Genomic DNA, 25,732 nt, shown 5'->3' on the forward strand with positions numbered 1-25,732 from the left:
TAATAACTTCTTACCCTCAAGACTTCAGCTGTTTGTTAAAATCAAGGAAATAAACTAGAGGGGAACTCAACAGCAGAAAACACGCAAAAGAGATTACCTGACCTTTTAAAAGATTTCAATCAGTATCTTTAAATACCATTTAAAAAGGAAACTTTTATAAGATTTAGTTTCTTTGTCCTGCATATACCTGCTATCTCAGATTGCTTTCACCTTTCTTCCATTTTTGCCTCCATCAAAATGTTTCTAAACTTTGACACTAATTCCTATTCCTTTTACCAAGCAGGTCTGTAGCCGCAGACCCCCAAACCTCGTTTAGCTGCTCCAAGCTGCACACTGACAGGATCATTTTACCATTTTGAGCTCTCTGCATGTTGAAATGAGTATAAAGGATGTTTCTTTCTGCATTAGGATGCATGATCAAGTTACCCCATTCCTGCAAGTCCCTGCCTGTGAGCTGAGCCACTGTGACCACCCAACTGCGCAATCTTAGCCCTTGACAAACACAAGACAGCATGTCTTATTTAACAGTTTTTCACTATGGATGGAGCTACTGCAACTATGTCATGCTTACTGGGCTCAACAGGAAGACTTGATAAGAATAGTAGGCATTTCTTCTCTTTTGGGCCCCAGTGCTTTCTGAAGAAAGCATTTCTAGGGCTGCTGTGGTCTGTCAATGCTCAAACCAATATATACTCAGAGGAAGGTGTAAGGCTGTGGTACACAGCATCACGGAAAGACTTTCCCAGAGACCAGAGTCCCTTTCTGAATCTGGCCCTCAGATTGAGGAAGGCAGGCGTGACTCAGAACATAGCAGGATTTGCTAGTAGCTACACTCAGGGGTGGTAAGAAAGGCTTTAACAATGCTCCAAAGGTGAAATATTTGACATCACACTCTTTTTTCCCAAGGCAAGGGTAGCAGGGAAGCTCAAACCACTGAGGAAGGAACTGGGACATTTGGGAAAAAGACTAGTTAAAAGCATATACACCGGGAGCAGCACAGCTACAGGGGGTGAGGCACGTGGGGCTGCATGGAGTGATGGGCTTCTATCTCCTTGCCCATAGGGGCTGTCTGGGCCATGGCGAGAACACAGTGAGCTTCTTGGGGTGTAGAGTCTAACACCCTTGCCAAGCCTACCTGCTAAGATGCTTGCCTCACACCACAGGCCAAACAGAAGTGACCAGTGCCATGACCAAGCTGTCTGTGTAAGGCAGTCTCTCCTTTACCAGGGAACTACAGGTACCACCAACTTTGCATGGTGCTTTCTCAACGTGGTGTTTAAAATCCAGTGGATCATTTACAGGCTTTCAGTGAAACAATGAGGGGTTGGAAAACCTACAGATGCCAGACAAGCTTTTGGATACAGATATTTAAAAGATACGCAAGAATTTGACAAGAATGAGGTATTTGTCAGCTTTCCAAAGCATCACACCTCACAATATCTTCATTACCTTCCCATATGTTATACAGATGTGCAATTCTATGATAGATCATCAGTAACCATAAAAATCAGAAGGACTATGTGTTATTTAGGTAACAATTGGAAGAGATCATGAAAAAGGAATGCGAGGGAAAAAGTCAATTACAGCTTTAACTCTGGAGACTTTACCATCTCTTCACATCATTAAGGAAAAAAACCCACAGTCAAGGATGATGTTCCTCCAGAGGAAAGAAGTGTTTCAAAAGGAGAAACTTCTGTGCAAGCCACACAGTATTTTGCCAGTTTCCTTTCTATTGTTGAAATTTGGCTTCTATTAAAAATAGCATATATCTAATGTGATGCAAGTCAGCAGCATGGATCTATGCTGGTGAACACAATGGAAAAATCCTGGGGAAGGATGGTATGGTCATTGTATTAATGGTGTTGTGTCTCAGCTTGATGTCCCCAGTGCAGTGGAAGGCTAAACGCAACGCAAGAGCACAACACAAGTACAGTTTTCTAATCAGAACCTTTTAAAGGATACTTGGCCAGTCCCTGCTGCGGCTGCAATCACATTTCCTTTAAAATCATCAACGATTGAGCTTTCCAAGGAGGAAACATCCCCATGAACTCTGCAAAGCGGAATCAACAGAGAGGCAGAGCCAGCTGTGCTGCCAGGGCAGGTTGTGAGCAGCTGGAATGTTAACAGCGCAGACCACAAATAACTGCTAGTCCTCAGCCCTCTGGGTGCCTGCTCATTTAGAGGGGACCCTGCTGGGCTCTTCAGTGTTCCCCAGCACAGAGGCACTGTCACACACAGGAATAGTGCCTCCACTAGGAAGAGCCAAGCCAGTGGCCAGGCTCCTGCCTTCTAGACCTGCCCTTGTAGACATGCTTTGATTTGTATTTTTGTGTGCCCATTTTCTACCCCAGTCATGAATAGGAGTGCTAAAAAGCACTTCCACCACATTAAATCAAATTAAATGCTTGGGGTAATCTGTTCTTACTTTCTGGACACTCTAGGAAAAATGTGATAGCAGAACACAGATGTATTTCTGCAATTTTCTTCTGACTTATGCTTAGAACTCTCACGTACTTTTCCTATAGCCTCCTTTGGTTTTCTCACCTATCCTCAAAAAAAAAAAAAACCCAAAACAAGCAACAAACCCAACCCTAAAAACAAGCCAACAAAAATTCCTGCTAAATCAAAGCACACCTTACAAGCGTCAATAAGTCATAGAATAGTTAGGGTTGGAAAGGACCTTAAGATCACCTAGTTCCAACCCCCTGCCATGGGCAGGGACTGTATTGCAAGAGCTGTGAACACTTAAAAACCCGCTGTAATTTTAAGTAGCATGTTCTTCAAGTTCCCATTGCAATAGTTATCAGCCTCTCCCTCCCTAGTATAGACACCAGCAATATAAATCATACTCTTTGAAAGATCCAGGGAAAGATCAGTGGCTTTGGCAGAAATCAAAGGGAAGTGGTGATTAAAGAAGATTCCAGGAGGCAATAAAGCATTTATGCAAAATGTGTCATAAAACCAAAACAAGTAAGGGGAAAGGAGCTATATTGAGGGAGCGGGGGGAGAGGTACTTACACTCTTCTTCCATAACAACTATTTTAGTTTCTGAGGCTGGTAAGACTTGTGGTGCTTTCGTTGTTCCTGGGGAAATTAAGGTAAGAAAGTAGTGAACAAAATATCTATTTTGAGCAGTGAAGGGTGGGCTTAGCTACTGCAGGGGGGAAGGACAAGAGGAGGTGCTGCTGGGTGGCACAGGCTGGCATGGCTGTCAATGTGTTAGTAGTGGTTAGAAGATGCTCAGATGGGTGACTGGGTATCAGAGGCAGGTAAAGGAGTGCCCCTGCACGGGATGGCACAGGGCACGTCGGTCCCCTTGCTGTAGAGGGCTTCATGCCATTAGGATCTCTGTCATGAGCAAAGGGCTCAGGATTCACCTGGCAGGTGATGAGCAATACTGTGGGGAGGTTTTCTTAGCCCTGGTGGCTGTGAGAGTGTAAAGATGGGATCACAGAACATGACGGTGAGAAAAATGTGGAGTTAAAGAAAAGGTGAGACCATCTGAAGAGCCTCCATCCCACACACAGGTGCAGTTCTACAGCACAAAGTAATGCTTGTATAAGAGATGGAGGTACATGAAACAGATGAAGGCCATGGCCCCGGGCAGTATGGGAGCCAAGCACATCCAGCAATTTCCTCTTTATAAACCAGGATACTGGGGAAGTCCAGTGTCCACAGTCACAAGCTCTACTCAAGCCTCCTGGCAGCAACAGCTCCTTCTGGATCAAAGTCCCTCACCACCTCTAGATTCACAAAGGAGAAAGCACCAGGAGCCTATGCTGTGCGGGCAGCTCCCTGTCAGAGGTAGGCACTGAGACCACCGTGGAAAGGTAAAAGCAGAGAGAACTTTTTAGACAAGTTTGATTTTTTCCTGCAGCGTTAAACAAAAAGTGGAGGGGGGAGATGTCAGTTCAGGAGGAGTCGAAGTTTTCTGAGGAAAAGAGCCTGAAACAGGCACATTTCAGCTGTGTCCTCATGCCCACGTGATAATGTTCAAATACTCAATGAAGAGAGCTGTGAAATCGGACATTTTTCTAAGAAAGCATCTAATTTACCTCAAAGTAATAAAAATCTGAAAATAGCACCAAAGCACAATATGTTTTGGCTAAGCCCAGAAGCATTTCCTCAGAAATTGACACCCTCCCAAAGCTTTTCAAGGCAAGAGCATTTATCTCTGAGCAAGGCATTTTGTGGAAAAACCAGAATTGCAGAGCAGACATGAGGTGATGGGTTTGGCTGATGGACGTTTTCTAAGTGACAAGGGGTCCCTGCACTGCAGCCACTCTCTTTCTACAGAAAATCTCTCTTCAGTGTGGGGGTTTTGGTGATTCACAACAGATCTGCATGGCTGAAACAGTGCTCTTTAGAAACTGGTGTAAACTGGAAAGTGGCAGTAGAATAGAGCAAAGGGTACTTTGCAACAGCAAAGCTGCCTCGGGCTGAGAAACTTTTGCCAGCAGACTGCATCTCAGATCTTTGTACCCATGTGCCTGAAGGTACCATGTGTGAGCCTCCTCTCTGCCAGCCAGGACTCAAGTGGGCTCAGGAGCCTCTGTCTCTGGCCTCTGCACCCCTGGAGGGCAATGGCATGCTGGTTTGAGGACTCCTCCCTCCTCCATGATGCTCATTTCAAGCTGCAGACCACCTCTTGCAATGGCACCTCTCTACAGAGGCACCCAGAGATGTCCACAGACCTCATTTCTCTATACCACAAGACACAGTATTAGCTCAGGACCTCTTCCCAGTCCTAGATTCACATGCCTGTATCACAGCAACATTACAGGTCCTCCAGCAGGACTGCTAAATGTCAGGTCAGAAGGTGTGCTTCCCGCAGACGGTCCCAAAGCATCGGTACCAGCCAGCCTGCCCGGGACAGGCGAATGCACCAAGTTCCAAAGGAAAGGCCAGCACTTAAGAAGCAGAATATTAAGCAGCAGAGCATGAAAACCAGCAATAGCTGGAGTGAGCTTCTGGGAAGGGCTCCAAGGGCAGGCCAGCTCACACATCTGTTCTGATCAATTGTTATAAACTGCTAGAACTTCACAGAGCACTGTGTTGAGAATTAGCCACAACAGGATCAGCGCTAAGGGGCCTGGAGAAGAATGCAGGCAGGGACAGAAGACAGGGCACATGTGGATTCAGGGACAAGCAGACGCTCTGGGGAGTTTTCTACTGAAAGGTATCACAGAAGAAGGGAGCTTGCAGAAGTGAGGGAAGCTATCAAAGTCCCAGGAAGGTCCAGCAGAGAGGAAAGAGGGAGACTCCAGAACAGCAAGTGCTGGGCACAGGTGAAGGCTGCTTGGCTCTGGCTAGCTCAAGGGAGAAGAGAAAAAAGAGTGCAAAGGGGGTGACAGAGCTGCAAAAGCCTACAGTGAACAGCATCACCTTGTTTACAAGGGACTATAACTAGCAGTTAGCTGCTGTCCTGCCAGCAGCAGCAGCAAGGGGTGCATGCAGTTGAGAGTGGCAAGTCAAAGGCAGATTTGCAAGGAGCTTAGAAAATGGATTAATCAAGGCACTGCCCCAGCAGGGCACAGCAGGCAATTGACTGAATCTGCAGCACCTTGCAGCCTGCAGCTCCCAGGAGGAAAAGGTATAGGACAGATCTTTGTGTGTCTTTGGTGACTTTTCAGGTCAACATGTTTCTGGGCAACTCAGGCATGTCCTCATACTCCCTGTGACCGAGTGAAAGCAGCTGCCTATCATAGAATCATACAATACCAGGTTGGAAGGGACCTCAAAGAGAATTTGACCTTGTCAGATAGCATGCCTTCCTGCAGAGAATGAGTTCAATCCTGTCAAATACTGCCATTACCATCCCTGGCAGTGTTCAAGGCCAGGCTGCACAGGGCTTGGAGCAACCTGCTCTAGTGGAAGGTGTCCCTGCCCATAGCAGGGTGCTGGAAAAAGACGATCTTAAGGCCCATTCCAACCCAAACCAGTCTATGATTCTATGTGGGAAGGGGCTGTTTGAAGCTGTAGTGGCCTGAGGTGCAATCCCTGGTGCCATAAATAGCTTGCAGGATGGGAGTCTTGCAGCAGACACTGCTCAGTCACACTCCTCCTCTCGTGAAAGGGGATTGCTAGTGCCTGGAAAGAGGAGGCGTGGAGGAGGCAGATGTGGGTCTAATGGCTGGCACATGCTGCCTGAGCATGTTGCACATGGAAATTAGATTTGCACATGTAGCCCCCAGTCAAAACAGGAGCAGTTTACATGGTGGTGGAACAGTCAGAGTGCAAGTCAGAAAAGAAGGAAGTTCCACTGCCTCAGCTAGCTTATTCTGGATGCCTTTCCTACCGTGGTTCAATAGAAACACAGCAGACCAGCTGTACTAACTTCGTAGACATGAAGAATGAAGGCATGGAGGTCTGAGCATGGATGGCCTTTCTGCAGGCTTTGCAAGCACTGGGTTTTTACAGGCAGAGTAACCAAGGGGGAGGCTATATGATATTGCAGCTTCACAGAATAGAAGATTCAGGACTTCAAACACTGCTGAGACAGAGGTTAATAGAGAAAATAATGCCAGAAAGCAGCAGGAAAAAGGTACCTTCCTTTGCATTTGACTGATGCTAGTAAGACCACAACAGAGAAACTGGATCACACCGAGAAGGGCTGCAGAACACAGAGCCCAGACTCCCACAGTGGCCCATTGTGAATGGCAGAAGGAAGAGTTTAGGAACACAGTCATCCCTTCCCTAGTTGCACCCTCCTGGCTTCTGGCAACCACTGTAGAGACTTTCTGAGCTGGAGGGCGCAACCAAACCATCATGTTAAGCAATATAATTATTATAACCATGATAATAATAAAACCACCTAACCTCAGACTCCATCCGCTGAGCTCTAAGAGATGGAGCACACATTCTAGGATGAAAACCAGAAGCAACTTCACTCATCACAAAGCTATGGTTTAATTACTTGTCTTCTGGCGAGTTTTGCTGCTCAGAAATTCTTTTAGAAAAAGAAAACATCGAGCCCACCAGCTTTCTTTCCTCTGTACCCCCTTTAAAAAAAATACATAGACTGTAAGTTTATTTAAAATGTAAATTAACCACATTGCCACTGACAGATAACAAAGATAAACATTTATGCTAAGCTGCATTTTTCTTATCTCCCAAGACTGTTTTACTCAATATCCTAAAAGCATGAAACACAATAAAAGACAGATCATGTGCAGAACCTCCCACTTTCTGCGTGAATGGCAGACAAGACATTTGCTGGCTTCTTCACTTACCACTTTTCACATTCAGGCTGCCTTTTGCGGTGTCTTTCCCTAAAACGTTCTCCGCTTCACAGCTGTATTCCCCAGCATCTTCCAGCTTCACCTTGTTGAACTGCAGTCTGGAAATCTTTCTGTTGAAAAGTACAGCAGATATTTCTTACTAGATTGCTAACCACCCTCATGAACTGATAACCATTCCTGGCCCGGGTACACTGCCTTGGACATCACCCCTTCTTGAGACAATGGCCTGCCTGACCTCACGTGTTGAATAGGCACCCAAGCCTGGTCAGAATTCAAATGAGACCACATTTATTTCCACCTTTATTTCCTAAATTAACATCTCCCTTTGAGCCCACTGCTCTTAGCATGTTGCCATGGTTTGGTCTGAGACCTGCTCCCACCTCTTGCTCTGGGGTTGAGCCCACCAGCATCCCAGCACACAGACTTTCTTATGCTGGAGAAAAGCCATTTTATTGATGGACAGCAGGATCTTCCTGTGAGATGGAGAAGTGGAGATGTGTGTTCTGCACCTTCCTCAGCCAGGAGGCTGAGCAGTCCAGTGCTTCAGTGACTGCACTGAGTGCCACACACTCAAACACAAACACCCACAGTGTCTGGGGGGACTCATCCTTTTCCAGCCTGCAAATCGAACCCTGTGGTTTCACCCAGACAGCTAGCATGTAGCTTCATCCAGGCCTATTAATAGGGGAAGTACTTTGTATCCCCCAATTACACACACTCCAATGTACTACAGATATGTGGGGCTGAACTGCACACGATCATTAAACCAGTCAGAAGCACCTAGAAGGAGCAGAAGATGATGTATGGAATGATGCCTGTGTCAGCTAACAACCTGTGCTGCGTGCTACATAGGACAGGGAGCAGCTCAACAACAGAGCTCTTAGGTGCTATGGAGAAGACGAGCATCACCCACCTATGGCAGACGTCTCATTCTCTGGGATGCCTCTCTGACTAATAGCCAAAACCTTTTGTTGCCTACTTTAATAAAGATCTACAGGAGTCTTCAACACACACTGAGTAACACTCATGAGCCAGCAGTGGGACTCCCGCATTAGGCCCTCTGTTTTACTACATCTCCTTTCATGTTAGCCAGCTTATCAAAAAACACCCTGTGGTCTCTTCTCATGAGAACATCTCTCTGTTTTCTACCCAAAGCTTTTATCTCAGGTCTGTCATACAGTCACTTTATTTAGAGACTTGGAAACACTGCCAGGTGTAGAAAGAGGTCCCAGTGGCCTATGGCTCTGACATGTGGAAAATAATCATTAGCTTTGGAATGTTTACAATGCTAACGTGTCATCTGAGAAGGACTTTTCTTTGGGCTGTGCACATCATCATCCATAGGAAGTCCTTCACAGAAACAGTCATCTTTTTAACACCCTGACATCCTGTTCTCATGGGAGGCACAGTGCAAGGACTCAGCATGAACATCTCACTAGTTATATTAGTAAATTAAATGCACTTGGAGACAGCTTGGTAGAGCTCCCAGGATATGGGCTCTGCCCTGTTTTACAGGATGCGGTCAAGTGTTCAGTTGCACAAGTTTAGGCCCCATGTGGTGCAATTTTTAAATGAATGTTGACAGTATGCAAAGATCTCTAAATCCCTAGGTCTCCCCTAAGCCACTGTGCCAAGCCAGTTATGTGGACCAACATGTTCCAACATAGCAGCCTGAAGAAGCAGAGTGGTGCAAAGCCGCCTTGGCTCTGTGCTGTGTGCTCCTCTGTATTTTCTCAAGTCTCTTAGAGCAACCTGTGACAGTCCTGGGCACCGTGGTCCTCACTGCTGTGGTGCCTTAAGAGTCAAGAAGCAAGAGACAGTGAAGCATTTATAGGCCTCCAGGGCCTGTTGCTGCCTGGTGGCAGTTGGGTTGTGCATAGAATCACAGAATGGTTTGGGTTAGAAGGGACCTTACGATCATGTAGTTCCAGCCCCCTGCCATGGGCAGGGATACCTCACACTAGACCATGTTGCCCAAGGCTTTGTCCAGCCTGACCTTGAACACTGCCAGGGATGGAGCATTTACCACTTATTGGGCAACCTGTGCCCCCTTAAAAACAAACCACAACAGAAAAACTCAACAGTATTTAAGGCCCTCACATAAACTTCCCAGGTAAAGTAGCTCAAATTCGTCTGCCTCTGAGCTAAAGCTTTCGTATGCATCTTGCTGGGAAGATACAATGGGTGCCCAATGAAGGGCTTGCCTCTGTTGGGCTGTAGTGCAACTCTGACAACACTGTCCCCAGCACACCCAGCCATTAGGTGTCTCAACCCTCCCTGACAGACCACACCATCTGTTTCATAAACTACCCCTACGACAGGCTGGTAGCTATTGCTGCAATGCAGAGCAGAAAAGCAGGCAGCACGTGTTGAAAGCAGCTTGGAAGAGCTCTAACTCCAAGTCCTGTAGAACACACCACCCTCGCACACCATGCTGAGGCTATCTGCCGGAGCAGAGCTGAAAGCATTAACCAACACACTGCCTTCAGCTGCCGGAGGACAGATACCCTAATGATAACTGGCTGTGTTGCAATCTCAGTTGCACAGCATGTTTCACCAGGTGTAGGAACTGGAAAAATCCACTACAGCATTAGAATATCACCTGCATACATGATCTTCTACAGATAAAGGGGTTTAAGCCCCAAAGATAGAAATCAGGAAGTTATTAGTAACACAAAAGGGTAATGAAAGGGGGCACACCTGGCAGATTTCTCTCCAAGAACAGGATGGGAGGCATTTGGTCTTTTACCTGGAACTGGAGAGGTATGTGAGCAGAATAAAAAGCAACGTTGGCATTTATAGCTTATCAGATTCAAGGTGAAACCAAAGAGGATTAATTTGGTTTAATGCACAAGACTGTTGTACTATCAAAAGTGCTTATTTTTATTTTTCAGCACAGTTTGAAGTTCTCCTGGATTGCAAGATCCCCTTGAAAAATTCAAGGTCTTTTTCTCGCTTTTCATACTCCAGACCAATGGCGTAGCTACTCTTGGCCTTCACTATATAATATAATGCTATATAATGTAAAGTAACAGACTTGGAGGAGAGAGCTGAAGAGTGCAGATGAAGATTAGTTTTAATATTGAGCGTGGCCATAGTAAAGACAATTTCCCTATCCAGGCAGCACTGAAATAGCCAGAGATAATTTGTTTCACAGCATTAGTCATGTGCCTTTTAATTCACATGGATAATGCCTGTGCACTGAAGAACTGAACCGAAGGATGTAAAAGAGACTAGACCTTGGTCTGTGTGTGGCAAAGATGACCACTTTGTTTCTGTTCTTGTATCTCCAAGGGATACTGAAATACCTCAAAACTGGCTAGGAAATGGTCATTTTTCAAGCCTGCATCCTTCCTCCTGCTGCCCCCAGGCAGGTACTTTGTTCACTTGAGGTCTGAGGAGTGGTTTTACAGCAATACCAAGTAGCAGCATACAAGGAATTAAGCTGTGCACAGGAGTTTTGCATCAAGTCTCCTGCTACCCTTGTGGGCAGCGTGTCTCTTGGGGACACCAGCCCCTGGGAAAGCCCCAGACTGTTGGTTCACAAGAGTGCCTTGCTGCTAGAGGATGCCATTCTTCTGGAGGAAGGCTCTACCCCAGGCTGTTTGTTCAGTGAAAGGGCCAGGGTCACTGACAGATCCCATCATTTCACTGCAGTGCAACTCTGTTGACATTTCTTTACTCCAGGGGAAAATCTGCCTCATTGTCTTTTCTGACCCTCAGCACATATGACTTAGCCACGCACTAATTATCTCCTGTAGTGCCAGTGGAGGAATAAGCCATGGGGAATATGTTGTCTGCAAGCTCTGGCGGATAGCATTCATGAGGAGACCTTCAGCCTGGCCAGAAGAAGATCCCCACCAAACACCTTTCTGGCCATGAGAAAGGTCCCCCAGAGGGCAGTTTGGAGGGATGAGTAAATCACCCTCTGCAGTGTCAATACCAGACCACAATGGGAAGCAGGGAGATTAGCCCTTGGCTGGGACCTACACAGAGACCCTGGTAAATTCTGGTTGGGAAGGGTGGCCTCATCTGCTGTAATTTAGACATCTCAGAGTCAGACATCTAATCGTGAGGCTGGGCCTCCGGTATAGTCAGAGGAAAAGAAAACAGGCACTTCATCTCAGCCAAGGAGAAACTGTTCACGACAGAAGTCATAATCTCACCTCCACTTTGGTCAAGCTTGAATCATTTTCGTCCCCTTACCTACTGCCAAGTGAAAATGCAACTGTCTTCCCAGGTCACCTCCTCACAAAGCCATTCATTTCTGAGCAAGAATGCAGCTGCCAAAAGCTGCTACCAAGACACCTACATTTCGCTGTGAACTCGGCACTCCCTGTGTGAGTTCAGCCTCTTCTGCATCATTCAGGACACAAATAGCTCTAGGATTACTACTGTTATAGTATTTTATTAGTCTTCTAAAAATAGGGTAGCTAACATGTAAGTAGTGAAGTCGAGGAACTGGCTGATGAAGAGAATTTGAAGACTACACTGTATATAGCCCCTAAATTGTCAATGAAGAACACTGCACATAGTAAACACACCCAAGATCCTAGGAAAAGGAAATTCCCAAACATGACCCTTGCAAAGGACACACTGAATACACTGCTGTGGTTATCTATTAACTCCATTCCTCTCTGTTTGCACAGAGCCGGTAGCGGGAAGCACACCAATATTGCACAGAACAGAAAGGCCAGTAATTGCTGTAATGTCTACTGCTCACACTCCTGCCAAAGATTTAATTGGAGCCTATGTGCTGTCCTGGCACTTTTCACGGTGGTGCATTTGCCCTGAGAGAGCAGATTAATGATTGGCAAGAAGATTCAGAATATCTAATTCTTCAGCTTAAAGTAAGAAGTGGTGTCCAGCAATCATCAAATCTGAGGCAGCCCCACCGGCTGGAGCAGGGCTATCAGAGCCCTGGCCTCTGAGAAAACATTAATCTTCCTCAGCACGCAGGGGGATAAAATCAGGTAGAAGGGATCACTGCAACGCAAAGCAGAGTGGGGATGGCTGTGGCAAAGCACCTCTGTCTGGCAGGATGGAAGTGGCAGCCAGGAGCATCCTCTGCCCTGCACAGACAGATGGAAACCACCCCAATGTCTTCCTGCCCTTCAGAGGCAGTTACACAGAGCTGGCAGCACAACAGAGCCAGGCAAGCCAAGGGTGCCTTGGAGGGCTTGAGGAAAACAAGTGGCTCTATGCTGGCTGCTAGGCACTCTAGGGCATGATCTGGCTAGCTCAGGATTAGCTACAGAAACAGCAAATGGGAAAGGGGAAAAGAAATTGCCTCAAACAAAGCAATCACATAAAAGGGGTAAGGACAGGAAGACTCAGACTTTGCAGCTCTGCCACCATCCCTTCTGCCAGGGGAGAAGTCCTCCTTCCTCCCCTCACACCATTATCTGCCCCACTCAGACTTTGAGCTGCAGGAACTGTGGGAGAACTGTAGGACACAGTTAGAGTCCTTGCAGGTGCCCAGGACAGGACCATCCCCAGTACATCTGGACAGAGGTTCCATCCCCAGACCCCCTCTGCCTTCTGTCTCCTACCCTTGTCCCCCAACATTAAAGTGCTGTTCTAACCTGAAAAGCAGATTTGCCCCTTCTCTGCTCAGCAGTGCTGTTGTCTCTCTGTGCCCAGGCTTGGGACAGGCTGATTTTAAACTGAAGACTCGACCAGTCCTCACTCTGTAGAGCTGACACTGACACTGGTCTCAGAGTGAGAGCTGGAGTCCCTTCTGGGTCATGCAATGTCAACAGAAGGGAACAAGATCAATAAGTACACTCCAAAGAGCAGGGTCACTTGTGCAACCCCTCTCCATCCTGAAATTCAACCTGGGGCCACATTGCTGAGCTGCCACAGATGTTCCTGCAATGGGAAGAGGTGTAGGGCAAGAGAGGCAGTGTAATGCAACCACAGACAAGTCCCTGGAGCAGACTTTGTGGCCGCTCTGTTGAGAGGCAAACCTGTGTGTGCTGCTGCTCTTTGTGCCAGGCCAGCCTGCAGCAGCTGCCAGGGTGTGAAATCAATACCTACGTAAAAGCTGAATTCTGGGTTAAGGCTGATGCACAGGTCAAATGTCAGCACAGGATCCCTTGTGTTACTTGTCATAGAACCATAGAATCACAGCACAGTTTGGGTTAGAAGAGACCTTAAAGCTCATCCAGTTCCAACCCGCTGCCACAGGCAGACACCTTTCACTAGAGCAGGTTGCATATCAGTCTTCATCTGTGATATGCTTCCAAACCTAGGATTCTAGGGGAACCTGGAAAATTCATGCTTATAGATATATAAGGTGCTGTGTCCCAGGTGAGCTGCCTGCAGCCTCAGCCCTCACTCCAGCCCTCCTTCCCCATGGCAAAACATTTTAACTCACGCTGGATGAATGGGATTTCAGGTCATGTCTCAATGAGTGCTTCAACCTATCTATGACATTCTGCAGCCACAGTGGGCTAAGGTCTGTAGGGAGAAATTTTATCCTCCCCCGCTGTTTTTTTTAGCAGCCAACATCACTGGAAAAACCACACAACACTGCAGGCACATAAAACTCCTTCCACCTCTCACTCTGCACACACCATCAGCTGAAGCAACCCGGCATCTGACCGTAACTTGTTAGCCACTGTAACTGAGACAAGTTTCATTAAATACCCATTCCCTGAATCTCCTAGGAGCTCCAACTTGCAAGGCTTGTGGATTGTTCTAGCTCAAGACCCAACTGCTTCTCCTTTCAGTTCTCAAATTCCCTGGTTCAGTCCCAGGTGCATTGGCCAAGATGACGTCCATCATCTCCTTTAAAACAACAGACAGGCAAACAAAGGAGATGCTCTCCTTCACACCCCCCTCCAACAAAGTGCCTTCAGCAGCTAAAACCAAATCCCAAGTATCGGAGACTTATAATGACATCCTGAGAGTTAGCAAGGCAGAAGCTCCCCTGGTGATTATAACAACACCGGTGCTTGAGAAGAGTCTTAGCTTCGAGGCATCTGGAATTGCTCTTGCAAGAGCCATTGTCAAATGAGCTTTTTCCTTTGTTTAAAAATGTCAGCCTGAAGACCCCTGCCAGAGTGGTGGTATAGCCTGCTTGGGTTCACTCTGGCTCCCACAAGGCTTCAACAGCTCTCTTTGCCCCTCCTTGTCTCCAGGCTCAATTAGGAAATCATTTATCTCTATTGGCACTCTCTTTCCCCTGCTGCTTTGGCATTATGATCTCTTTTTTTTTGCCTTCATTCCAGAGCAGTGAGCTGTACAGGGAAGACCACAGCCCCATTCATTGTGGGTGGGGAATAATCTACAGCAGGGAGCATTACAAGGAAGACCCCAGCAATGAATCTGCCCCAGCTAGGAACGCCTGAGGGACTACTGTACAGAAACAGGAGAGGAGGGTATCCCTTGGCTCCACTTACAGGCTAACAATAGGGATTCCTGGTGATACTGAAAGTAGGACACTACTCCCATGGGATGTCATATGGTCAGCCTGTCCCAAACTGAACTGCCACAGCCCTCTCCAATCTAATGATGCGCCTACTTCATCACCACAGCAATCTCCCTTGCTAAAAGAGCACACAAAGAGAAGAGACTGTAAGGACAGCCACAGTGAGGAGACTACCAGGCTCCTGAACCCCCTCTGACTCCAGCTGGGAATCTACATGTCTCAGGGCTGAGCCCTGAGCACAGCCTGAACTGAGTCAGGTTCTCTACACCTCCACAAGCAGAAACTCTCCTGGCTTTCTCCACAGTTGGCATTTGACCATTTGCCAGACATCCAGAGAGTCAGAACCCAGCCTCAGTCCCATCTCAGATGCACTCAGCAGAGAACGGCATCGCTTTGGCAGCTCAGAGGGAGAGCCACTCACTGTGCTGTACTTCCACTACTGCAGGCAATTCTTTCTGGGTAATTCCTCTAGGTTCCCCATCAACTGTGTTTTATTTAAATGGAGCCAGAGATAAAATTCCAGCCAATAATTTCTTCTACCTTAAAGAGAAGTTTCCATTTTGTGCAAGCCAGGCTTGCCCCTGCCTGTTACTAATTACAGATGGAACATGCAGTTCAGAAAGGAGGAATCAGGATTGTTCCCCTCCCTTCAGCAAATATCCATCAGAAAAAAAAACCTGACTCCTTTGGCTGATGGTACCAAACTTTTTGCCAGTAAGTTTAAAACACAAGAGGGAAGAGGATTGATGGAGAAGCTGAAGAGCTGAACTGCAGTTAACTGCTCCTCTCCTCCTTACAAACACATACTGCCCTTACTTTAAAAGAGATCTACTCTAGTGGGATCAGATGAAAACTTGATCACAAAGAACAGTCTTCAGTCACACTTGGTAGTTAGAAATCTCAAGGCTCTTTAAACACACAGAGAGGAAAGACAGGCACAGAGCATGAATGAGTCACAGAGGGCAACCCTATTCTTGCCTTCCACCCTAATCCTCTGCATGTTGTTGAAGGACCTCAGAGTTGCAGACAAATGGCCTGACAATCTGCTTGGGATTCACTGGACCAAGAGAAACAGTATGGAAAACACCTCTCCATCCTGGCAGGGCTCATTTGCCTGGCTCCAGCAGACAACTAGCGATCCTGCACACCTGGCCAGATGCTGTGGAGCTTTTTGTGTACTTTCTCTATGGAAGTCCCTCCCCAGTGCTCTATTTCCAGCCCTCTGGAAACCCCACTCTGCTCCGAACTGAAAGGGTGAGTAGGGATTATCTGGAGACCAGTGTTATCTCTAAGTGGAGCCAGATGTATAAACCCCATTATTCTTTAATTAATCATCATAGAGTAGGACTTCCCTTCCGAGTTTTACAGTTTAGGATACTTACCCTTCCCTGGAGCCTCCTCCTAACAACATGCTGGAAATAATTATGCACACCCATATCCCATATCCAGTTTTGGGTCCCACTGCTAAACTCAGATACTTAATGGAGATATGCAAAACCATGAGGGCTCCCTCGATACTCATGCTGCTTGCACAGAGCAATTTTTAGTGTTCACTGCATGGTATCAAGACCAAAAAGAGACAGGTCCAATACCAGTAAGGACTGCCCTCTTAAGAGTTTTCAAGCACTGAGACCTAGCAAACTCCATGGAGAGAAGAGCCTGAAAGCCAAGGATGCCAGACTTGGTGCGCACAGACCCATCCAGATCTGCTTAGAGTGTTCCTTTACTGCTGACTATTCAACAAGGGGCAAATGGTCAACACGGGGTTGACCTTTTTCACCATTCTGACATCAGAGCTGTCCCAGATCAACAACTGCTTGAGTCTAATCTCTGTAGCCAGGCTCCAGCCCCACATAGGCAAGCTCTCCACTTAAGGACATGTTTTAATGACAGCAGGGAGCAAAGGCAGTGATGGGAAGCTCTTCCAATACCTGAAGGGGGTCTACAAGAGACATGGAGAGGGATGTTTTTACAAGAGCATGTAGTGCAGGACAAGGGTGAATGGCTTTAAACTGACAGAGGGGAGACTGAGATTAGGCATTGGGAAGAAATTCCTTACTATAAGGGTGCTGAGGCGCTGGCACAGGGTCCCCAGAGAAGCTGTGGCTGCCCCATCCGTGGCAGTGTTCAAGGCCACGTTGGACACAGGGGCTTGGAGCATAGTGGAAGGTGTCCCTTCCCGTGGCAGGGGGTTGGAACTGGATGAGCTTTAAGGTCTTTTCCAACCCAAACCAGTCTGGGATTCTGTGATTCTGGGTTGAGAACAGTGAGGGCTTTGGGCTTACACCTTTGCTGCTGAGGAAGCCTCAGGCACTGGAGGAGGCAGGTGCTCAGCTTTCTTTAAAGTGTTTATCCTTGGGCTTGTTTTGCCAGCAAGAAGCACTTCTAGCATGCACAGCGTGTCTCTGGCCTGTCACTGGCAGGCTGTCAGCCAACGCATTGCCATGGAAACTGGTAAATGCAAAATTATGACTTGACAGCAGTGTCCTGAGGAAAGAGGATCAACCTTCTTCCATATGTTTATGTCCCTGACACAGGGAGTGCATGAACTCCTGCACCACTGTGGGTGGGATGCCACCCTGTCACAGCTCTGTGCTGGACACGGGGTGCCAGGAGGCAAGAGGGACTATGGTGTCTGGGAGCACAGCAGGGAAATGCTGCAAGAGGCGCTTGTTGTTATCACCAGAGAGACTTGATGGGTGTTTAGTCTGGTGCTGATTGCTCTCTAGCTCTGAGGGAAACAGCACCCCAACATCCCTGTGAGACACAGCACCACTGAGCTCAGGGTCCCACAGGCTGCCTGCCCGCAGGATGCAGTGTCCGCATGGGTGGACCAGCAGGATTCCCACGCAGGGCTGCAGTGGGTGGTGCAGACATCCCTCCTGGGCATGCCAGCTCCAGTACCCACCAGTAAACAACTGAGGCCACGGGGCTAACAAGGCCCACAGAAATACTGAGGACAACAGAGCAAAGAGACGGGCACAGTTCTGCCCTTCCTCTGCTGCCTGGAATCCCAGACAGCCCTTCCTGAGCAGACAGCATCAATAACAAGCCAGTTATTCTGGATTCCCTGGTGTTTCTAGCCTAAACCTTATACTGACCACCTCTCTGCCTTTTCCCAGAACAGCCACAAACCCTACAGTTACTTTAATGGAGGTCAACCATTCTACATGTGACTTTGAAATCAGAGCCAACAGGACCAATGTTAAATTAGAGCAATTGATAATGACTCATTCCAGCACTAACTGATCTAAGTGATTATTTAACGGCTTCTAATTTTAAAGTTAATACTCTTTGAAGTCCGTAATGAGACGAGCTATTTTTCACACACTCAGACATAACATATGTTAACAAAGAATTAACAAGTTTTCCAAGGGCTTGGGTAGTTGCAAGCTGACTGTTGCTGGCTAGGTCAGGATGTATGAATGTAAGCATAGTCACAATGATGGAATAATTTTAAGCATATCAGATGTAAGTAGTTGGCCTTGAAAAATATCAACATGGCTTCACTTAATTCCAAGTGAGAACCCCTTAGCTAGTCACCTATTTCTCCTGGTGTTTTTGCACTGCCCCAGTGAGGTGGTCCCTAGGATGATGCTCACTGAGAGCAGCTACCTGAGGGCTTCACTTCAGGGGGGAGTTGGGGCAGCCACGATGGAGCTTGCCCTGGGTGCAGCAACACAAGGTCTTGCGTGAGATATGGTGACTACAAGTCCTAATCAGTATCATGATGTGCTCTTGCATCCTTGCAGTTGTCTTAGACAGCTTTGAGTCCACCTAAGTTTGGGATAACAGTGATTCCTTGCCCACTCATGGATGCCTGCTGTGGGCTGGTGGGGTGACTGCTGGGTTTGCACAGCTTCTGCATTCAAACCCATAGTAACAAAGCAGAATTCACCCCAGGTAACCTGAGCTGCTTGCAACCAGTCTACAGCTAGCAGGTGAAGAGTTACCTCCCACCTCGGATATCCAATGACACAGTTACCCAAGGAGAAGCCCGTCTACAAACCCAAGAGCTATCCTGTGTGTGCCTTGCTCCTCTCTCTCTCTCTCTGCTACTTTCTTAGGAAACTGAGAATCTTGCTCACTCTCCCAGGCATGGTAAGTGGGTTGGGCATGGTCCTGTGACTCCAAGGAAGTGCCACAGTATCCCTCAGCTGCGACACAGAGAGCACAGCATCACTTCTACCCAGATGTTCCCACAGACCCAGACACTCAGAGTTAGTGAGCAGAGGCCAAGCAGCCCCATGCCATACTTACTTCCCATTCCCATACTTGATCCGGATGTCTTTGCTCTTCTTCAGCTCTTTGCCATCTTTAAACCACTTGTAGGATGGCTGAGGGTTTCCAGCAGTCGCCTCGCATTTCAGTGAAATCTTCTCACCGACGTGAACGTTTGGGCTTTTCAGTTTCTTCAGCTTGGGAGGGACAGCTACAAAAACAGAAACCAGACAATGTGAAACCTGCCTCTTTCAGAGGCTGCACACAGCTATGTGAGCACACCGAGCCCCCTCCTTGACGAAAGCACTGCTGCCCACTCACCTGGGATGGCTGGGGAGGGGCTGCACACCAGCTTGGCTCCCCAGGCTTTACCAGCACATAGGCATGGAGTCAGAAACGTCCATGTGGAGAACAGGGGCAGCTCCCCAGGTCTGGCTCGCTCCAGACTCCACTGCTCCATAGCTGTCCTTACACAGATAGGACCCATGTGTCTTCCTGCTAGTACAAGGGTTTGTGCTGCTCTCCAGGCTCTCCCACCAGCCCAGAGCCAGGATGCAGGAGGCTCAAGCTCTTTGGAGACTATTTTCCCTGCATCCTGCCATTGCTGCTGATGATTACCAACACCTACATGATCTCTGCCACTGCCTGCAGGTGTGTTGCCAATCCCACACCACACCAGCCACAGCAGGAGGGTTTCACTGCAGATGGATCAGAGGCAGGTCACAGGGTGCAGTCCCCAGTCCCCCAGTAGTGTGTGATACGGATGCTCTATGCCTGCTGCTAAAGAAGATGGTCATTCAGCTTGACAGCATCAGAGCAATAGCCATTGAGAGGGGCTGCAGTGGAAACCTGCACAAATGAACTCCACTTAAACTTGAGAAGGAACTTCTTCTCAGTGAGGGTGACGGAACATTGGAACAGGCTGCCCAGGGAGGTTGTGGAGTCTCCTTCCCTGGAGACATTCAAAGCCCGCCTGGACACATTCCTGTGTAACGTTATCTAGGTGTTCCTGCTCTGGCAGGGGGATTGGACTAGATGATCTTTTGAGGTCCCTTCCAATCTCCAGCATACTGTGATACTGTGATACTGTGATGAGAAAGGTGGGAACTGGATGAGCTTTAAGGTCCCTTCCAACCCAAAACCGGTCTGTGATTCTATGATTCTATTTAAAATGGTCTTAGGACCTGCAATGTCAGGCTTTCCAGTCTGAAGCCTGGTTCTGCATGTGAGCTTGCTTGGGTGTTTCAGACAGGTGGAACATCAGGAAGAGAGGGAAACACTTCTTAGCAATCTCTACCAGGCTTTATATTAAACCTGACAAGAAGCATTAGCAGGCTTGCAATTTTTCATTCAACTGGCAGCTCCCCTTTTCCTTTTCAGCATTAACCTTAAAAAAAAACAGCAAATTGCTGGGTTTGGCTGAAGAATATTCATAACAATGATTTCCACTTGTCTAAGATGTGTTACAGATAAAGTATTTCCTCTCTCTAATATGCACAAGCCGTCTTTTAATTGCCTACTGCATTCTGATTGCTCTTCCACTTCGCAAGATCAAAGGAGGAGGAATTGGATGGGTTTCATTAGAACAATTGCGATTTTATAGACCTTTGCATGTCTCCACTCATGCTTCATGCCAAGCTAAGTCATCACAGGTTGTATTTAAAAGTTTTTCACGGCAAGTGATCTTATACAAAATAAGAAGCACAGCAGTCATCATGTGTATGCTACAGCGTCAGGAGGCTCTGAGGGCTCATATTGGTTTGGTTTATGCGCAAGGGCATGCGAATCTAAACTGTCCTCAATTCAGTAGGTATGGACAGACATGTACAGTTTGGGGTAACATGGGTAGGTCGGGCAAAGCTCCCAGTGACTGAAAGGCAAACCCAGAGCAAGTGTCTGGCAGCACATGGGTGGGTTACACAGCAGCTCTGGCTCCAAGCACACCAGGTCTTCCACTGACACAGCTACATTGGCACCAAGGCAAAGAAGCAAACAAGACCCAGGAGTGCAAAGGAAAGAAGTTTAATACACCAAGGAAAAAAGGATAAACCCCATCAGATATTCTTCCTGACTTATTTTTGCACACTGAAGCCTGCTGTAGGCTCCCTAGAAATCTATGCCACAGTCAAGATGGGGAGGGCTTCAGATGTGCTAACGTGGTAGAAACAGCATAAAAAGCAGCTTGGACAAACGCAGACGACTGCTTCAGGCTCACACTGTCATCTTGCGCTGCTGCCCAGGTCTCTGTGCTTTGGCACTTCTGAACAAAATTATCTCAGTTTTCCCCAAATTTCATTAGTTCTGTGAAGATCCAAGCGTCCTGGGTTTTGTGAAGCCAATATCCCTGATCCTTGCCTGGAAATGGGTCACCCAGAAGAGCAGCAGGGCAATGAATGGAGAAGAGGGCTTGCCTCTTCTCAGAAGACTGTGCCCAGAGAGCCAGGAAGGTAAACAGAACCTTGCTTTTATAGGGGTCATTTTGGGGAATAGAGAAATAGACTCTGTCAAATATTTATTCTGTCTGAATGTGTGTGTCCGTTGGTTCCTATTGTGCACTGAGGTCACCCTGTACCATGCCAACAGCATACGTGTGCTTTAAATACTAGGAAGGTCCTAACCTTGGCACTGGTGCATCTGCTTTGTATTATTTCCAGGTTTGCAGTCTGCAGAATTATGAAGCAGGCAGCACGGCCTAGGAGAAAGATGTGTCAGTCTTGCCCCTCTGCCCAGAAAATGCTGGTAAGAGCACAGCAAAGCCCAGAAACATGGAGAGTATTGAAGGCAGAGGGCCAAGGACAAGCAAGAAACCTTCCAAGATCTCTATTCCCATTTCTCCCTACCAACATGAGTCACATCTCACTCATACCTAGTTACTCTCATGCCTAGTGCTTCTGTGATAAATTACATGACACTCCTCAATAGGCAGGTCCAAAGAGAAACATACCAGAGGTGGAGTGGACACTCACCTAGAGCAGGGGCTCTGCCTGCATTGCACCCCTCCAGCTGAGCCTGCCCAGAAAAAGGAAAGAGAAATGCTTCCCTGTATGTCTTTGCCTGTCTCACAACAGCAGGGAAAGGGACTGCACGCTCAGCTCACAAGCCACACTTCATGGACTGTAATTCCCTGCTTGAATCCAGCCAGTGAAAGGGGAATCCAATCCAGAAATATTTTGGACTCTGCAAAAAGCATTGAGCGCAAAGAAAGAGCTGTGCTGCCTGACACCAGCACATCTGTGTGCCTTACTGTTGCCCTACAAGAGTGGCTTGTGCTTGGATGGCAGCATGGGAAGAGCAGGCAGAGCCCCAAGCCTGGGATGCAGCATCCAGAGCCATGCACACACAGGCTGCTCCAGCTGAAAGGAACCCCCAGCCTTGGTCTCCTGCAACAGCTGCTCTGGGCTGGAAAGTCTCTCTTCCTAATTCCTGCATCTCTTAGACACAGAACTCTCATTCAGAGCCATTAGCTGCTGATGAGCCTGCTTAATGCCAGCCCAAGACCTTCCACTGGTTTGTATTTGTAGTGTTTAAACTGCAGGCCTTTTTCCCAGCCTGAATTTCTCTGGCTTTGGCTTCCAGCCAAGAGAACTCTGCTTTTCTCTGATGGATTTGAATCCCATCTAGCAGCCAGAAACCTCTTCCCTTTTTAGGTACTTGTAAACTATGAATGAATCACCTTTCAACCTCCTCCAGCAGTAAACTACAGTAGTTTGAGAGACCAAAGCAATGCATGGAGTGCTAATGGAGTATGTCAAAGAAAGTTTTACATTTTGGTTCATTTTCAGCTTCAACATTGTCCCATTTCCTATCTCTGCCCTGTCTAAATCACAGACTTGTAGCTCAGAAAGTTGTGAGCTTAGCTCAGACATGAGGATTTTAAAAGTGTCCCCTTTCTTTAATGCTCTGAACATTTTTGGTCATTTTAATCTCCTGCCCTTTCAGTATTTTTTCAAACAAGTTGGGAAAACAAAGTTGCTAGCTTCATACATACCAAGATAACATACAATCTGTGGCAAAGGGACTCAGCTGTATACCAGCTGGAGTTCAGGTCCCATTTCCCCATGTTTCCACCAGTTCTCAGCTTCCCAGCCTCATCCACACGAGTTACTGATGCTTGGATGGGGCCAGCACATCTTAGGTCAAGCCAAAACACCTAACCAAGGCCACACAAGTCACCTGTCAACCACTCCTCTACCTGAATTTGAGTCTCCTCTCCATGGGGTTGAAGAACCACCAGCCTCACAAAGCCTGAGGTGATGCAGAAAAGAGACTGCGGCTCTCCAGGCAATTCTAGCAGACAACCATGCCAAGGGTAAGCTGTGCTGCAGAAAGGAAAGAGCAGCACGGCCTGATAGAGCCAAGATCAACAAGAAATACAGATTTTCTACAGGTTTTTGCTCACTCCAAGGTCAGATGAAAAGCAGGAAACCACTAGATCCCAGCCTACACCAGTTCTGCTAGCCGTAAGAATTTACCCTAAAGCCAGGATCAACAAATGCTCACAATTCCCTAACCTGTTTTAAGAGTCATGTTTCACTAAGAGGCCTTTGCAGGAGAGGTTTGCCCTCTGACAGCAGTCCTGGCATCTACTGCCAAGTTACCACCATCTCATGGAGAGAAGAGGCTTACAAAAGTCTACAAAATTGAGCTCTAAATTACTCCATACAAGTTGCCTGAACATCCACCGTAAGAGGACTTACATGTACACACTGCTTTAACTAATTCACTTCTGATTACATTTGATATTACATTGAAGTACCTTGATGATAACAACACCTCTTTTACTTCTGGTACCTGAAGTATGCCTGAAAGCATCTTAAAGCCTCAACTCAAAACATCATTAATCATGAACCGGCAAAGTGCCCAAACAGAGTCCAACAACGGAGCAGTAACAAAACCACATCCCACCCACACAGCATCATACATAAACAGCCCTTTGGCAGCATGAAAGAGAAGCAAGTCATCTTGGAAAAGGTGCTCAGTGAACTCCTTCATAGCCACAAACACTGCAGTGTCTTGCTCACTGTGGGAGATCCTCCAGAGTGGACAATCTACAGACACATCTGGGACCTCTGGGCAATGGATGTCATGAGTAGGCATGACTTACCTTTCTCGCCTGCTCCAGAGGATGCTATGCCAACCACTGGAGGCTGCTCCACACTGCCTGGCACACAGCAGGTGACTAATTAGGTAGGTGGATCTGGAGAACTGGCAGAAAAGGATCCTTCTGTGTCCTTCTGAGCCACTGAGGGAGAAGGTAACTTAGCTTGAACTCCCATGGCCATGGAAAAGAGGGGCTGAAAAATGCTTTCTGCAGCTGGGACTCTGAATGGAGTTCAGCTCTTTGGTGGCAGGGTCACAAGAGCTCCTCTGAGACCTCCAATGCTCCTGAAGGTAACAGGGCTGTATTTGACTAAAGCCATCTCTGCAGTATGACAGACCCCAGCTTTATTCAATGGATAGACACAACTTCCACAAACCATACACAGTCCAGAGCCTATCAAAGAGATCCTTGACGTCACACTGACATATCACCCTATATCAACCTCTGCCACAACTCACTAGTGATTAACTACAGGCTTCAAATTAAGAATATAAAATATAACAGATTATCTGTAATATGCTTTAGGCAACTTGCATTTCCAGTTAATGCAAAAAAGGATGGTCAGACTTTATCACAGTGCTGACTGCGCACACTGCAGCATCTCAATCAGATCTCTGCATCCTAGGCAAGAAAGGCACAATGTCAAACTTAAATTTCCAAGGGGTAGCATTCTGTTACGGCCACTGCTAGGCCTTTTAATTAACACACATCCATGTTTCTCTTACTCCATCTGTGATGGTAGGGACACCACTGTGGGAGCAAGCACTAGATGACGTGGCTCACTTTGGGGCATGCACGCCTTGCCTCCAACGTCCATGGGTCTATCTGTGCAGTAACTGCAAGGGCATAGGCTTAATAACCCAAAGCTCTCCAAGGACACAGGAGATGTGCTCTGTGCCTAGCATGCACCATGCTGCTGTGCCCTTCCTGCAGAGGTACACCAGCAGGAGTCAGAGGCATAGCTTTGTGTTCCTGGAGATGCCATACCCTGACAGCTGGAGACAAGAAGTATGACAACGAAGGAACCACTCTCCCATGTCCTAGAGGGTCTGCTGACACCCACCCAGCTGACTCACAGAGATGTGGAGAGGACCCAAACGAGTGGAAGTCTGAAGATTCTGAAAAGACTGAAATCAGCAGACTTGGGGTTGTAATGAAGCTTGGAAACCTTTCTGGAGCCAGAATAACCACATTATTCTTCCCTTCATGTCCCATAGCATCTCTACCATACAAGCTCTTTTCCCTTAGCTAGGATCCTGTAGCCTTCTAAGTCAGGGAGGAGTAATGACTACAATACCAATCCACAGCATTATGTATATTTAAAACTGTGACTTCCAGCAATCACTATTTCCATGATAATTCCCATTAGCCAAAGGAAACTGACTGAAAAGTCACAAACAGGTTTGCTGATTTAGGATCCTTCTGGCAGCTCAAAGCACAGGAATAAGTTCCACAAAGGCAGTGAGCTCACTCTCCTCTTATAAATACTGGCTCCTCTTATATAAAAGAGCAATTGATAAATTCCTCCTCCTCTGTCTTTCTCTTTCCCACACTTAATATTTAGTTATTCTTTCAAGGGAAAGTTTTTAAATTGGTGTATGATTTGGTCCAGAGCCCTAGGCTGAAATCTCAGCTCCAATGAAATCAATGAGCATCTGGCCACTGGGCAAGGATGTCTTCCCAATACCCAGGGCTTTTCAGCCGAATTGCTAAGAGAGCTAGGGCACGCTTCTA

General features: G+C 47.2%; 2 protein-coding genes across 7 annotated transcripts in view; one reads left to right on the forward strand and one right to left on the reverse strand.

The window, feature by feature from the left end:
- The window catches only part of CYSTM1 (cysteine rich transmembrane module containing 1), a 426,226-nt gene that overhangs the window by 244,060 nt on the left and 156,434 nt on the right, over positions 1 to 25,732 (forward strand). The gene's annotated exons all lie outside the window — the stretch shown is intronic.
- Positions 1 to 25,732, reverse strand: part of NRG2 (neuregulin 2) — a 152,251-nt gene that overhangs the window by 39,236 nt on the left and 87,283 nt on the right. For 4 of the 6 annotated variants that reach the window (XM_062605275.1, XM_062605273.1, XM_062605274.1 and 1 more), the window contains exons 2-4: positions 18,937 to 19,108; positions 7,233 to 7,351; positions 3,019 to 3,084 (exon numbers count right to left, since the gene is read on the reverse strand). In XM_062605275.1, coding sequence (XP_062461259.1) covers positions 3,019 to 3,084; positions 7,233 to 7,351; positions 18,937 to 19,108 — 357 coding nt within the window. The remainder of the gene's footprint in view (positions 1 to 3,018; positions 3,085 to 7,232; positions 7,352 to 18,936; positions 19,109 to 25,732) is intronic. The other 2 variants (XM_062605276.1, XM_062605277.1) reach the window with 1 other exon arrangement.

The sequence above is a fragment of the Pezoporus occidentalis genome, unplaced genomic scaffold (assembly GCF_034315485.1).
Source record: "Pezoporus occidentalis ecotype Australia unplaced genomic scaffold, CSIRO_AGI_Poc_V1 ctg91, whole genome shotgun sequence".
Lineage (NCBI taxonomy): Eukaryota > Metazoa > Chordata > Aves > Psittaciformes > Psittacidae > Pezoporus > Pezoporus occidentalis.